The sequence below is a fragment of the Dendrobates tinctorius genome, unplaced genomic scaffold (assembly GCF_039654945.1).
Source record: "Dendrobates tinctorius isolate UK_male_01 unplaced genomic scaffold, ASM3965494v1 ptg000063l, whole genome shotgun sequence".
NCBI lineage: Eukaryota > Metazoa > Chordata > Amphibia > Anura > Dendrobatidae > Dendrobates > Dendrobates tinctorius.
The window spans coordinates 16,570,863-16,586,850 of NW_027361731.1; the positions used below are offsets into that span (position 1 = coordinate 16,570,863).

The 15,988-nt window shown below is 45.3% G+C and overlaps 2 protein-coding genes across 6 annotated transcripts in view; one reads left to right on the forward strand and one right to left on the reverse strand.

Annotated features, from left to right (window-relative positions):
• Window positions 1-15,988, reverse strand: part of LOC141094243 (uncharacterized) — a 1,213,871-nt gene that overhangs the window by 935,964 nt on the left and 261,919 nt on the right. The window lies entirely within an intron of this gene.
• The window catches only part of LOC141094226 (uncharacterized), a 754,752-nt gene that overhangs the window by 78,315 nt on the left and 660,449 nt on the right, over window positions 1-15,988 (forward strand). The window contains exon 7 of one of the 5 annotated variants that reach the window (XM_073580035.1): window positions 7,251-8,389. The exons of the other annotated variants lie outside the window; for them this stretch is intronic. Within the exon in view, the coding sequence (XP_073436136.1) occupies window positions 7,251-8,212 (962 nt within the window). The 3' untranslated portion in view covers window positions 8,213-8,389. Of the gene's footprint in view, window positions 1-7,250; window positions 8,390-15,988 lie in introns of those variants that run through there. 5 annotated transcript variants of the gene reach the window in all.

Genomic DNA, 15,988 nt, shown 5'->3' on the forward strand with positions numbered 1-15,988 from the left:
ATCAAATGGTCAAATTTCTCACATTGTGGTGATTTCATTCCGGTCAAGCAGCGCACAGCAAGCCCGAGAATAACTTTATATCCTTAAGGATTTGCAGCCAAGATGGTGAAGCTCCCCACAGGTGGAGCTGTAGCCCCAGGTCAGTGTAGGTGCAATGGATGAGGAGAGGCGCAGGCGGTGTAGAGGATGGTACCCAGATGTAGCGGTGCTGAGTGTGTTAGCGCAGAATAAATGGAGGACACCGGGGCTTGTAGTTCCAAAGCTTTACTCACGGTCTGTAGCACACACGGGTGCCTGCCTCCGTGCTGTGTCCTCCGGGCACGAGACTCAATCAACCTCCAGGCAAGATAGGACTCTCCCCTCCAACACTCCGCCAACATGTACCTTTCTGAACGTCTCCTCTAGTGCCCCAAGTCTAAGATGGGAGTAGTGCATTTACAGCCGACAACTCCTCCAGTGTCTGCTGCAGAACCATAAGTGTCCATACAACCTCGGGGACCGGGCCCAGGCCTTGCGCTTAGAACCTATAGGCAGGGTTCTTCTTGTAACCCACGTCCTCTCTGTTCTCTTTTCTCCTTCGTTCCGTGCTAATCTCTCTTTCTGATGGAAGCTTAGGTTACAGTTCAATGTCCTTCTCCTTCTTTCCTTTCCCGTGCCAGCTGGCTCAGGTCACTGAGGCAGCTGCAGCACTCCTTCCTCCATCCCTTCTTCCAGGGATCCCCACTCCTACCCTGAGTGGCTTCTTTCCCTCTGACCTCCTGTCAGACTCTCCTGATTCAGACTGCTCTGTGTTCCCAAACCATCCCACTCTTGTATATTCTCAACTCCACCCACCTCCCAGCACGTTTAGTGTTCTGAGCATGGAGCCGCAATGTGTCCCTGCTGAACTACTGTGTTGCGTGGGATTTGAGTGTTGGAGCGTGGAAAGGAGTTCCCACCTTACCTGGATGGTGGGGCACTACACCTTAGGAGAAGGTGCAGTACCTCTGTGGCGACTGAGCCTCAGGGGCGCCACATATGGAAGTAGTCCGAAAGGTTGCTGTGTTCTGGAAAAGAATAAACCGTTTGTGAGAGAAGCATTAGTGGCTCTGGACTGCAGTCTTTTCGCTCATCAAGGAAAAGAACGGGGACTGTATTGGGAGTACAGAGTGTGCCGTAGGGACCACCCCCAGTCGGCGCACATTTCTACAAGTGGCGCAGTCCATCACTGCCCAACACAGGCGGTGAGACCATGCCGGAAGGCAAAGAAAAGAAAAGTGCTGTGTGGAAGATTGAAAGGATCTGCACGGGGTGGGTTGAAGATTTTGCTGGCATAAACTGATATTTGGGACTGTGACTAAAAACTCTCAGATATGACCGAAGAAAAGAATCTGATAATGACTTTGCAAAGCAGCAAAATGGCGGCCATCGGGATGGAGGATTTTGGTGCTAAAATGGACTGCCCTTGTCAAGATGGGGCGCTCCAGGGGCGTGACAGCGTCGGGATGAAGCCAAATGCATTATGTCAACCATGCTGGGTCCGTGGGAGGAATGGTATATGCTGAGTGACAGGAGCCTTTTCCCACTAAACGCTGGAAAATGGGTGGAGAGGCCAGCGAGAGCCCCACCATGGAACTGGAATAATAAGGCTGGAAAAGCTGGGTGCTGCTGCAGGAAAACTGGGCACTCACCCGCATTGAAGGACTGCAGCGGGAGGTGGAGTCCCCGACAGCTGGACCTGCGGAGCTGAGAGCAGTTACAAAAGCAGCAAGCTATCACCTGTCCTGAAGATCCGCCGCTAATGGAGTCCCCGACTTCCGAGCCTGCAGCCCCGGAGCCAGATTACCCAGCAGAGATGCGCCCGTGCTCTCTACAGTCCACGCCGGAAACAGCGCGGGAAGCAGAACCGCTCTTCAGCTGGTGGTACTGGGAGACCCGGAGGCTGTTTCCGCTGGAGGGCTGGAAAAGGTACTCTGTGATGCACCCCAAAGGAGAAACCCAGCAGCGACAGTTAAATGGAGGAGACCGCCAAGCCAGTGGAGACCCCGGCCTCCCGTATGCAGCAGTACCTACAGGAGCTGAGGGCCGGACGGAGCGGAGCCGCGAAAGCAGAGGAGGTGAGTGCATCTTCACCTCAGCCGGTGGTGGACTGCGTAGCCTCAACGCTGTCCCACTGCGGGGACACGAGGCCCAAGGTCCGCGTCACCGAGCACCCGTGCTCCCGCATCAGCGTCCCCTGAACCCACCGAGCCCTCTGGTGATGGTGTCGGTCCATGGGCGGAGGCAACAGAGGACGCCTCTGCCCCTGTTTCTCCATCTCGGATTGGGGGCTTTGCGGCTGTAGAGTCCTCTTTGGCCAGGGCCCGGGCCTCCCGTGGATATACGGCACAGGAATTGCGCTAGGGAACTCTCCGTGGCCCCTTCTTGCCCTTCTAGTGCAGGTTTGCACCATCTGGAACTGTCCCACATTCCCCCAGGGCAGGGAACCCTGCAATGCTTGTCTAGAGGACCCATGACGGTCTACGGGACCTGAGGAAAATTGTTTTTGGGGCACCTGTTACGCTCCTGTAGCAGAACTACTATGGGGATTTGGACACTTCAGAATAAAGCGTGCACATACGCTGTGCTCCCCGCAAAGGAGGGGGAGCACTGCTGTTAAGAATGGTGGCAAATGCTGCAAAATGTTGAAAGTATTTAATGTGGTAGAAATGTTAAAAATATTAAGGAAAAAAGCTGAAAATGTTAAAATATTGAAAATGGCCGGTAAACTGGTACTAAAGATAGTTCACATATTATGTCCTTGGTGGGAAATACCCTAAGGGGGAGAAGGGGAAACAGACCTGGTAGGCTCTACTGCAGCCTTGGTTGTTCCACCCCTAAATTGAAAGATACGGATTGCCGGTCTGTAAAGGTGAAGTACTCCATGAAAGAAAAGGGAAGACCTCCCGTTGAGCCCAATGTGTGTCCGGGTTGATTTAAACCCAGTAGAAGTGTGGGAATTGTCAAAGGCGCAAGCGCCTGCGGGTAGCCTTCAGCTACTCAGAGCTTAAGTGCTCCTGGCTCTGCCCAGCACCCTGTGAAGAGCTGAGTTGCTCCAGACTCTGCTCGGCAACCTGTCATACAAGACAAACAAAGAACGGTAAAAGGGGATACACCAAAAAGGGGAAAGGTACGGGATTGTCAGGGACGACAGTGGTCATAGGAAGGGGGTATGTAGAAGGGTGGACTAAGACGTGGACTGGTCTGACTAAATAGTTAATATATGTATATGGGTTATGTGACATGCATCTCTGTAACTGTATTAGTATGTCTCATATTGTTATAAATGTACAGGTACTGATGTTCAGAACAGGGCATAGGAACAGTGGAGTTCAGAATCCAGCCACTAGGGGGAGACATAACACTAGGGAAGGTCAGAGAACAGTCCAGGTTCAGAGGATAAAAAGGGTTTTCCCAGACCGAGAGAGCTCAGAGAAAGGGGTGGCCCCTGGAAGACAGCTGAAAAAAGGATAACCTGGGGTACCCAATTTTAGGATTGCTGGGCACTGAAGAGAAGTAGGTGTGGCAGCGGGTGGATGGGCCGAGTAGGTACTGTAGTACTGTGGCGGTGGCCTAAGGCAGGCGCAGTGAAACAGGATGAAACGACGTTGCACCGGGAAAGCTGAGGAGGGAAGGAGACGTGTAACAGGTACCCAGGCAGATGTATGGAAGCTGTCCGAAAGGTTGCTGTGTTCTGGAAAAGAATAAACCGTTTGTGAGAGAAGCATTCCTGGCTCTGGACTCCAGTCTTTTCGCTCATTGAGGAAAGGAACGGGGACTGTATCGGGAGTATAGAGTGTGCTGTAGGGACCACCCCCGGTTGGCGTATGTTTCTACAGTAACCAACAGGAAACTCAGGGAGAAGACATCAGCAACAATATAGGTTCAAGTATTTTGATAAGCACGGAACTATCCAGCGAGCTTAATAGCTCAGAAGGAAGAGCTGCTGACTGGTGCACAAGAGCTGCTAGGTTTGAATCCTGACAGGTACTGTTTGCACTGATCCCTGGCGCCGGATGTTGAGGACAGCTCACATCATTGTCCTCTGCTCTGCCTGTGATCAACGGGAGCTGGGGACAATATTGAGATTGTATTCAGCCCCCGCTACCTACATAGAGTGTAAATTAAGAATAAAAAATCACATTATAGTCACCTTAAGGGCTTATACTCATCTGCGAGGAAAATGGACGAGTGCAATCTGATAAAAAAATCAGACCGCACTTTGATCAGTGTTATTCAAAACCAGGGGAAGAGTCTTGAGGAGATCATTTGCATATTCCCAGTGCCTTCTGGGATAAGTGAAGAGTCTCCGCGAGCTCAACGATCACTGGGTTTTGGCCGTTGCAGCTGAAAAGAGGAAATTGGAAAACCAGGGGAAGAGTCTTGAGGAGATCATTTGCATATTCCCAGTGCCTTCTGGGATAAGTGAAGAGTCTCCGCGAGCTCAACGATCACTGGGTTTTGGCCGTTGCAGCTGAAAAGAGGAAATCGGAAAAACCGCGCGCCGATAGATCACAGACTGAATATGAGTCAACAGTGTGATGCAGCAGCAAAAAAGGCAAATGCAATTCTAGGATGTATTAACAGAAGCATACAGTCTAGATCACGTGAAGTCATTATTTCCCTCTACTCCTCTTTGGTCAGACCTCATCTGGAATATTGTGTCCAGTTTTGGGCACCACATTTTAAAAAAGACATCAACAAACTGGAGCAAGTTCAGAAAAGAGCGACCAGAATGGTGACCGGTCTGCAAACCCTGTCTTATGAGGAAATGATGCAGGATTTGGGAATGTTTAGTTTGCAAAAGAGAAGACTGAGAGGAGACTTAATAGCTGTCTACAAATATCTAAAGGGCTGTCACATTGTAGAAGGATCAACTTTATTCTCATTTGCACAAGGAAAGACTAGAAGCAATGGGATGAAACTGAATGGGAGGAGACACAGATTAGATATTAGAAAAAACTTTTTGACAGTTAGAGTGATCAATGAGTGGAACAGGCTGCCACGAGAAGTGGTGAGTTCTCCTTCAATGGAAGTCTTCAAACAGAGGCTGGACAGACATCTGACTGGGATGATTTAGCGAATCCTGCTTTGAGCAGGGGGTTGGACCAGATGGCCCAGGAGGTCCCTTCCAACTCTACGATTCTATGATTCTATGATTCTATGAGCATGCTGCAACTGTCCTAGTAACTCGGACGACATTCATCAATGCAAATCAATGGGTGTGGGAAAAAATCGCATTTCACTCGGGCCATGTGACTGCCTGATTTTTACACACCTATGTCCTTCGAAAAGCCGGCAATCATCTGCCACGTACAGTAAAAATCACAGTATGACCCAACAGAATAGAATAGATCTAAAGATGTCAGTCACATATAGAATTAGTACAGTGTATGTACAGCTTACTCTACATGTATTTTATTTATTCCTTACCTAATTTATTTTCTGAAAAAAACTGGCATGGGGTCCCCCAACAAATTATTAACCAGCAGAGGGAAAACGGACAGGTGGGGGCAGATATTTATAACCTTTTAAGGGGGTAATGCCCATGGAGCTTCCTAGGATATTAATATTTGATAACAGCTGTATACATAGAATAGATAGATGTAAAGATGTCAGTCACATTTATAATTAATACAATGTGTGTGCAGTTTACTGTACATGTATTTAATTATATGATTATTTTTCAGAAAAAATTGCATGGGCTTTATTTTCATAACCAGCAGAGGGAAAGCTGACAGCTGTGTGTTGATGTGTATAGCCTGGGAAGCCGGTAATACTCTGCATTTTGTTATGCACACATGTCATCTTTTTGATCTCTTTGCTGATTTCACTGACCACTTCTCTACCTGCTGCTATCTTTTAGGGATATTCCTTCTTGAGATACGTGCAAATGGTGTTTATTATATGATTATTGTAGTCTTTATGACACTATATATATACCAATACAATGCCCTTTCTGTAGATATATATTCGGTTTTTCATGTTTTACAACTAGAGATCCCTTACTGTTGTTATTTGCATCAGTAATTTCAGTCTTGCACATATACTGGCCTTTATACATTTGATCTCCTTGCTGGTCTCACTGGCTGTACATTCATATGCTGCTATATCTGATATGGTTACTCCTTAAAGACAAATGACGTTCCTTTCATTACTCTAGTAGTCTTTATGACACGTGATATACATCGGCACAATGCACTTTGTCTACTAATCCTTGTGAGGTCCATCTTCATCTGCATGTCTAAGATCTCTTATAGCTGTAAGTCACATAAGTCCGGTAATTTATGCTTTGCATTGCACATATATTGGCTTTTTGAGTAATAAGTGCTGTAATATTCTGCTGTTATATAACTTGCTCCCCAGATTTGATTGCATGTGCTCAAATAGTAGTTGAATATTTTTGCAAAGGTTTTGTACTTGGAAATATTAGAGTTTAGGGAAAGGCTCTACATGATGACACTAGATTAGTCAGACGTCAGTGTATTACCTTATCAGACAGTAGTCTGTTGTACTTATATCTCCATTTTTAATTTAACTCTGATTTGTGTTAATACAGATCATTCAATTTTACGTTTTTGGCTATAGGCTTCCTTTTTCTGTTGGGATTCATTATTCATTTGGGAAGTGTCTTTCTTTAAGCCATTTATGTGTAGGTTTATTTATAGAAATGTGGTATAGTTTTCCTGATTCTCTTATGTCGCTTACCCCATGTCCAGGGCATTGCAGTAGCTTAGGTATCCATGGTTATAACCACTAGCAACTAACAGTCACTATATGAGTGGTAGTAACCATGGATACCTAAGCTAATGCAATGCTCTGCACATGGGGTGAGCAACATAGTGAGTCAGAAGAACTATGCTACATATTTCCTAATATTATTACTACACCTACTACATATTGGGATAGTTGACCAGAGATGGGAATACTCCTTTAAGAATCTTACATGTTGTTATGGTGTATATTTTTATCTGTTGCTATAGATTATAATGTAATAAAGCTTATTTTTAATCCTCCCTTTATTGCTTCAAACTCTTCTGCATTTGTGTATTATGTTTGTCGATTGTACTTTAGAGGTTCAGTACCATGGGCTTTGTGAACAGGTGGCTCACCACTGTCTGAGGTCATAGTTTCATTTTACTTTGAGTTGTATAGAATTATGTATATAGAAATTATATAAAATATAAGGCATTGATAATGAAAAATAATAAAATCCGTTTCATTCTTGGCAGGTGACTGTGGTGTCAAACCAGATACCTATGAAAAGCATGCCATTATTCCAGCTATACCTCCAGCCCTTCAAAGCAAAAATCAGTCATCGGAGCCTTTTCAATCAGTCACCTATTTGGATTCATCACAGACTGTTAAGCAAAATGAAAGCTGCAAAAGTGATGTTGAACATCAAATAATTCCCACAGAGAAGAAACCATTTACCTGCTCAGAATGTGGGAAATATTTTAAACATAAATCTAATTTGCTTACACATGAGAGAACTCACACAGGAGAGAAGCCATATTCATGTTCAGAATGTGGGAAATGTTTTACCCAGAAAGCACATTTCATTATCCATCAGCGAAGTCACACAGGAGAGAAGCCATTTTCATGTTCAGAATGTGGGAAATGTTTTAACCAGAAGTCAAATTTGCTTAAACATTACAGAAGTCACACAGGAGAGAAGCCATTTTCATGTTCAGAATGTGGAAAATGTTTTATCCAGAGATCAGATCTTCTTGACCATCAGAGAATCCACACAAGAGAAAAGCCATATTCATGTCCAGAATGTGGGAAATGTTTTATCCAGGGGCCAGATCTTATTGCACATCTCAGAATTCACACAGGAGAGAAGCCATATTCTTGTGCAGAATGTGGGAAATGTTTTAAAACGAAATTCAATCTTCTTAGACATCAAAGAATCCACACAGGAGAGAAGCCATATTCATGTCCAGAATGTGAGAAACGTTTTATCTACAGATCAGTTCTTCTTAAACATCAAAGAATCCACACAGGAGAGAAGCCATATTCATGTCCAGAATGTGGGAAATGTTTTATCCAGAAACCAAATCTTCTTATACATCAAAGAATTCACACAGGAGAGAAGCCATATTCATGTCCAGAATGTGGGAAATGTTTCAACCAGAAATCACATTTCCTTAGGCATCAGCGAAGTCACACAGGAGAGAAGCCATATTCATGACGAGAATGTGGGAAATTTTATACTTGGATTTCAAAACTTGTTGCACATCAGAGAATTCATACAGGGTAGAAAGTATTTTTTATGTAGGAAATGTTATTCCTGGGAATCATATCTTCTTCATCATCTAAAAACTTATGTAGAGCATGAAGGAAATAAATAATCAATAATTGAAATCAATCAGGCAGTAGAGTTCCATTTAGTTGACAAAAGGGTGAAACTGGATATACCAGTATTGTAAGCACAAAGGGGCATTTGCTGGAGGTAGGTGTCAATCCTAGCACCTTATAGCTCCTGGATTCTCACCTTAGAGGGATGTCAGCAAATGGTCTGTACTAGAAGGAATATTTCCTATTGTCTGTATAGGAAGACATAGGTATTTGAAAGGGCACAACTTGGCTCATCCATCCATTCATAGACAGTATCTTTAAATCCCTTCCCGATTTGCGCCGTATATACACGGCACCGCAGGAGTTGTGTTCCTGTAAACTGCAGTATAGATATGGCTCTGTGATCAGGTAGATCAGTGATCTGTCATTATACAGCTGATGTCCCATCCGGGGGACAATGTAAAAGAGTAGAAAAAAGTTGTAAAAATATAAAAAAAAAATCACAAAAAACAAAAAAAAAAAGAAAAAAATATTAATCCAATAAATATATGTAAGGTTAGTTTCACACTAGCATATCTTCCACGCAGCGCACGGCACCACTAAGCCCCGCCCCCTGCCCACCCCATCCGGTTTACTATCGCACACGGCTGCATGCGATCTGCGCACCCTATCGTTAGCATAGGGTGTCAAGTCCGTGCGCTGGCCGTGCACTAGTAGGATTTTTGCGTGCGCTGCGCACTTTTGAAGGTGCGCCGAGCGCACCAAAATGCAACATGGTGCGATCGGCGCACCTTCAAAAGTGCGCAGCGCACACAAAAATCCTACTAGCGCATGGCCAGCGCACGGTCTGCGCACCCTATGCTAAAGATAGGGTGCGCAGATCGCATGCAGCCGTGTGCGATAGTAGGAGGAGATGACCGGATGGGGTGGGCAGAGGGCGGGGCTTAGCGGCGCCGTGCGCTGTGTGGAAGATACGCTAAACTAGCCTAAAAAATAAAGTGCAAATATTTGATATTGCCCCTTCTGGAACGACGTGACTTATAAAACTGTCCCACTAGTTAACTCCTTCAGTCAACACCTTAAAAACAAAAAAACAAGTCACAAAACTATGTCTTATCATCATATTGCTGAACAAAAAGTGGAAAACAACACGATATAAAAACAATCTACATCAAAATTGTATAGATGAAAACGTCATCTTGTCCTGCAAAAAAACAAGCCGCCATACGGGTCCGTCAGCAGAAAAATAAAAAAGTTATAGCTCTCATAATAAAGCGATTGTTTTGTTTTTTTTTCTATAAAATATTTATTTTGTAGAAACACTGAAACATAAAATAATATAAATCAGGTATTGCTGTAATAGTACTGACCCGAAGAATAAACCTGCCTTATCAAGTTTACTATATGCGGAAAGGCATAAAAAAATAATATATGAATTACTATTTTTTGTTCATTCTGCCTCCCAAAAATCGGAATAAAAAGTGATCAAATAATGTCATGTGTCCGAAAATTATACCTGCAAAAAACAAGCCCTCACATGACTCTGTCAGCAAAACTATAGAAAAATTATAGCTCTCTTGTTCTCTGGATGCTGGCTTGAAAGATAACAGTTGTGAGCTATGTAAGTGGAATATGCCTCTAACCAAATACATTCAGACATCCAGAGATCCAAAGAACCAAAGACTCTGTTCCTGGCTGTGTTTTTGTAAATTCTACAGGATAGCAGCCAGAACGTGAACTGTATTCCTACAGGTGTGTCCAGCTCATTTTTTATCGTATGTCTATGCAGATTCATCCTTGTTTGTAGTTTGTTTAGTTTTCCCGATGTCTGTCCCTGCATTACACCTTGTACATTGTATCATGTACACCAGGGGTCCCCAACCGCCGGTCCGCGGCCCAGCACCGGGCCGTTGCAGTGCCCTTGCCGGTCCGCGGACACAAGGGGAGCCGGGGGGCGGTGCAGCAGCTGATACTCACCCTGCATCCCGCGGCGGCTTCATCCAGCGGCGGCTTCATCCAGCGCTGAGCGGTCACGTGCTACTGCTCATTTAAGGTCATGAATATGGACGCCACTCATCTCCCATAGGCATGGCGTCCATATTCATGGACCTTAATGAGCGGTAGCACGTGACCGCTCCGCACAGGAAGAAGCTGAAGCGCCGCGAGATGCAGGGACGTGCAGCGACGGGAAGGAAGTTCAGCGACGTGAGGGTAAGTATGATGGGGAGGATGGGGGAGCCAAGCGGAGCCATAAATATAAGGGAGAGAGTGGGAACAGAGCCATATACACAGGGGAGGGAGAATGGGAGCGGAGCCATATACACAGGGGAGGGAGAATGGGAGCGGAGCCATATATACAGGGGAGGGAGAGTGGGAGCGGAGCCATATTTACAAGGGAGGGAGAATGGGAGCGGAGCCATATACACAGGGGAGGGAGAATGGGAGCGGAGCCATATACACAGGAGGGAGAGTGGGAGCAGAGCCATATATACAAGGGAGGGAGAGTGGGAGCAGAGCCATATATACAAGGGAGGGAGAGTGGGAGTGGAGCCATATATACAAGAGAGGCCGGGAGAGTGGGAGCGGAGCCATGTATACAAGGGAGGGAGAGTGGGAGCGGAGCCATATATACAGGATGGGAGAGTGGGAGCGGAGCCATGCATACAGGATGGGACAGGGGAGCCATGCATACAACAGGGGGAGCCACACAGCTGGACGGGGGGGACCACACATACATTTTCTGATGATTAGAAAATAATCAGCATGTACAGAACTCCAGTACAATTGTTCTTAAGTGCTCAATGCTCCATTTCCTTGTAGGTTCCATTCATCATTAGCAGTGACGGTCATCAGTAGAAGTAGCCCAGTGCTCCCACTGAAACAGAAACAAGCCAGGTGCTCCCACTCATTCAAAACCTATGGTGAGTTGAGTCACATTAAAAATGTTATAATTAAATGATAAATATGCACTGCTAAACTACAACTGCGTCCATAGCCCCGCCCCCTTATGACCTGTCACACCTCCATCCCCGCCCTGCCGGGCCATGGAAGAATGGTCTTGGTTCAAGCCGGTCCCTGGTGCAAAAAAGGTTGGGGACCACTGATGTACACGACATGGATGAAAAATAGTCCATGATCTTATAGTCCTGATTTGTGTTGGGTATGGGGACTATTTCTGTTGGTGATATGTGGTAGCAGGTCTTGCATTTCTTACTGTTACAGGGGACTGTGCCCGTCTCTGATGGTGATGCGAGGGCACTTCTGACAAGGATATTCCTTAGGTTGGGAGGCTGTTTGTAGGAGAGCAGTGGTGGTTCTGGGAATATTGCTTTCAGTCTGTGGTCTCTGTGGAATATGGGTTGGAGGTCAGCGCCAATTTTCCTTAAAATGTTCATGTGAGGGTTGTACTTGACAACAAGCAGCAACCTGTTGTTATCCTCCTGTTTGTAATCTAGGAGGCTGCTTCTTGGGATCCTTATAATAAGGGTAATAATACCCTTATTATTAGTATTACCTTTATGCATTATTTGCAGTATATTTTTTATTTTTAGTTCAGGATATTTGTGTTTTTTGCTTTTTGTTTTCTCTGGTTAATGGTCATGTGTTAATATGTACTTACATTGTGCATACACATTAACTTACTTTTCTCAGTTCAGATTTGTGTTTTATTCTTGGGATCCTTGTAGCTCTGTGGATCTGTTAATCAATTACAAGTGGATAATATCCTTGGTGTAGGAATGTTTTCCTAAGTGATAGTAGTTGTAGTTTTCTATCCTCGTCTGAACAGATCCGAATGTACCTTAGAGCTTGACTGTAGATTATTGATTTTTTTGTGTGTCTCGGATGAAAGCTGTTCCATCTCAGGTATGCCGGACGTCCTGTGGGTTTATGGTAAATAGTCGTTTGTACGGTATTGTCTTTGATGTATATGGTTGTGTCTAGAAAATGGATTTGGGATTTTGAAAAGTTGAGGGTGAGCTTGATGGTTGGGTGGAACTTGTTGAAGTTTTTGTGGAAGGTAATCAGTTCCTCCTTTGAGCCTTTGCAGATTATTAGAAGGTCATCAATGTAGCAGAAGTATGTCTTTTTTATGTTAGCTTACTGACCGAGCACTCCTCCCTCCTCCAAGTGGAGATTTTAATTACAGCAGCTCCCTACTTACCCATAAATGCAGGCATTGCTGACAGAGGTGTCCACATTCACCCAGGAATTCATACATCTGCCTTAGGCTGGTTTCACATTAGCGCACATTAGCACATGCGTGCCAAAATCAAACTTTTCGGATTTTGGCGCGCACGGCGCACCGTCAAAAGTGCACAGCGCAGGTCAAAGCGCAACTAGCGCACGGCCTGCGCACGATCTGCGCACCCTATGCTAAAGATAGGGTGCGCCGATCGCAGGCGCCGCTGTGCGCTAGGAGGCGGCGCTACAAGCAAGGGGCGGGCACGCCGGGCAGAGAGCCGGCTCGGGGGCGGAGCTACCCCCGGCCGTGCGTGCGCTTAAAAAGCGCTAATGTGAAACCAGCCTTAGAGAGGTATTCACACATGTCAGGGACAACATCAGACTGAGACCACCTTGATGATGGTTGATGGGCAGACAATATTTTGCCAAATTTTATGCTAAGCGTCTCATATTTTTTCCTAATACTCCAAAGACATATTGCTATTCAAATTTCACATATTCCACATTGACATGATGTAGCATGATAGAGTGCAACTTTTTTTGTATATTGCAGGGATGTACTGGCCTGGCGGGGTATCGCGGAAATCCCCGGTGGGACCTTGGCTGTGGGTGGGCCCTTGGTTTGGGGAAGAAGGAGAAGAAGGAAAAAAGTACGTTTTTTAGGGGTGCAGGCCCTTTAAAAGTGCAGGTAGAGTATGTGCAGGGGCGCGCGCATGCAGTTCTCATTACCTGAATGGCCGCGGCGCATGTCCTGATTAATGAAGAATGTGAGCCCGTTGTCACTGGCGTATGACGTCCGTGTCATGCGCCACATGTGACGGGCGCACACATTCACTGCCGGCCCCTGCTATGTTGGTGGCCATGTTACTATGAGCGCGTCGAACCTGCAAAGGAGGAGGAAGAGCCGCCCGACGCTGGGAGCGCAGGAAGGTAAGCGGAATCATTTTTCTCTCTCTCACTCTCTGTGTTCATGAAGCCAGGACAAGGGGCCAGGATAGATCCACAAGGGGGACAAGATGTATACACAAGGGGGACAAGATGTATACACATGGGGGGGGCCAGGTTGGTATATTTGGGGGCCCACGATGGAAATACATGGGGGCCAGGATGGATACACATGGGGGGGCATGATGGATAATGGGGGGACAAGATTGATACCCAAGGGGCTGTAGGATGGATACACATAGGGGGCCACATGGGGGAGTCCATGATGGATACACATGGGCAGGATGGATATACATGAGGAACCAGGATGGATATAAGGGGGTCCACGATGGATATATGGGGAGCCAAGATGTGTGTATATATATGGTAGAGCCAGGATGGTTTTAGGGTGGGGGGCAGGACAAGGGACCTGGATGCATATATATGAGGGGGACAGGATGCATATATATAGCGCCGAGGATGCATATATGTGGGATCCAGGACAAGGCACCAGGATGGATATAGGGGGAGACAGGAAGGATTGATTGGGTGGGGAAGATCATGACAAGGGACCAGGATGCATATATCTGGGGGGTCAGGATGCATATATGGGGGAACCAGGATGCATATATGTGGGCCCAGAATGGATATATGTGGGGAGGGCAGGGCAAGAGACCAGGAAGCATATATATGGGGGGAGGCAGCATGCATATATATAGGGAGGTCAGGATATATGGGGGAGCCAGGAAATGGGACCGTGATGGATATATGGGGAGGCAGGGCAAGGGACATATGAGGGCCAGTATGTATAGCTGGGGCGGCAGGATGGATATCTGGGGGCATATTATAAAATAAAGAGGGACTGGCTGGGCGAGGTTATTAAATAAAATGGATCAAGATGAGGGACTTAATTACTTTTTGGGGGCCAGAATGAGATACATGCTATATTAGTTTATGGTAAATGGGAAATATAATTTCTTTAGGGTTCAATTAGGAACATTATTACTACTGTAAAATAATTTACTTTTTAAAAAACTGTTTTCCATCGAGGGAACAAAAGGGAGGTCCTGTTATTGTGCAGGGCAGAACTACGTCGCTTTTTTCCTTCATCTGATGTAGTGTAGAAGTCGGGAAAAGTGAGGAAAGTGCAGTTGAAGCGATCAACTATTGAGGACTGTGTGTTATGTTTTGCAGAGACGAGTCCTGGTTGGAAGAAGTGATGGCAATCTGTGCTTGTTGAAGAAGAAAACCGAAGATGATTGACTTCAAATACAGACGTCACTGCTGAGTCAGTGTATTACATGTATACGCACGCTATGCACTATATACTGTGTACAGAGTTCCCTGTGTATTATGTCACCGATGATCACTGTATTACCTGTACACTATATACAGAACTGTGCATAATGTCACTGGTGATCCCTGTATTACCTGTACACTGATACTATATACAGATTTCCTGTGTATGTCATTAGTGATCACTGTATTATCTGTCCACTGACACTATATACAGAGCTCACGTGTATAATGTCACCACTGATGACTGTATTATCTGTACACTGACACTATATACAGAGCTCCGGTGTATAATGTCACTGGAGATCACTATTACCTGTACACTGCACTATATACAGAGTTCCTGTGTTTAATGTCACTAGTGATCACTATATTACCTGTACACTGACACTAACAGCAGCATAGTTATCAAGGCTGAAAAAAGACATTTGTCCATCCAGTTCAGCCAATAATCCGTCAGAAAAAATCCCCAGATCAGGGTCTTTCTAAAGAACCCAATAACTGTAAGATACAATATTGTTACGCTCCAGGAAGACATCCAGGCCTCTCTTGAACCCCTCGACTGAGTCCTCAGGCAAGGAATTCCAGATTCTCAAGGCCCTAAAAGTAAAGAATCCTCTTCTATGTTAGTGGAAAAACCTTCATTCCTTAAGACCAGAGCATGCCCCCTTGTGACCGTCACCTTCCTTGGTATAAACAGATCCTCGGAGAGATATTTGTATTGTCCCCTGATATACTTATACATGTTTATTAGATTGCCCCTCAGTCATCTTTTTTCTAGATTTAATAATCCTTATTTTGCGAATCTCTCTGGGTATTGTAGTTCCATCATCCCCTTTATTAATTTTGTCGCTCTCCTTTGTACTCGCTTTAGTTCCATTATATCCTTCCTGAGCACCGGTGCCCAAAACTGTACACAGTACTCCATGTGTGGTCTAACCAGGGATTTGTACAGAGGCAGTATAATGCTCTCATCATGTGTATCCAGACCTCTTTTTATGCACCCCATGATCGTGTTTGCATTAGCAGCCACTGGCTGCTCCAGGTAAGTTTATCATTAACTAGTGTCCCAAAGTCCTTCTCCATGTCAGATTTACCCAGTGGTTTTCCATTCAGTGTGTAAAGGTGATAAAGCCATACACCTGACAAATGCTATTGAGAACTCTGCTATTAGAAGTGGAAAGGAAGAACAAAGACAAAAGAATCTCTAATTATTAAAAATATTGGAGAAAGAGAAACCAAACACAAACTAAAATGTTTCTATACT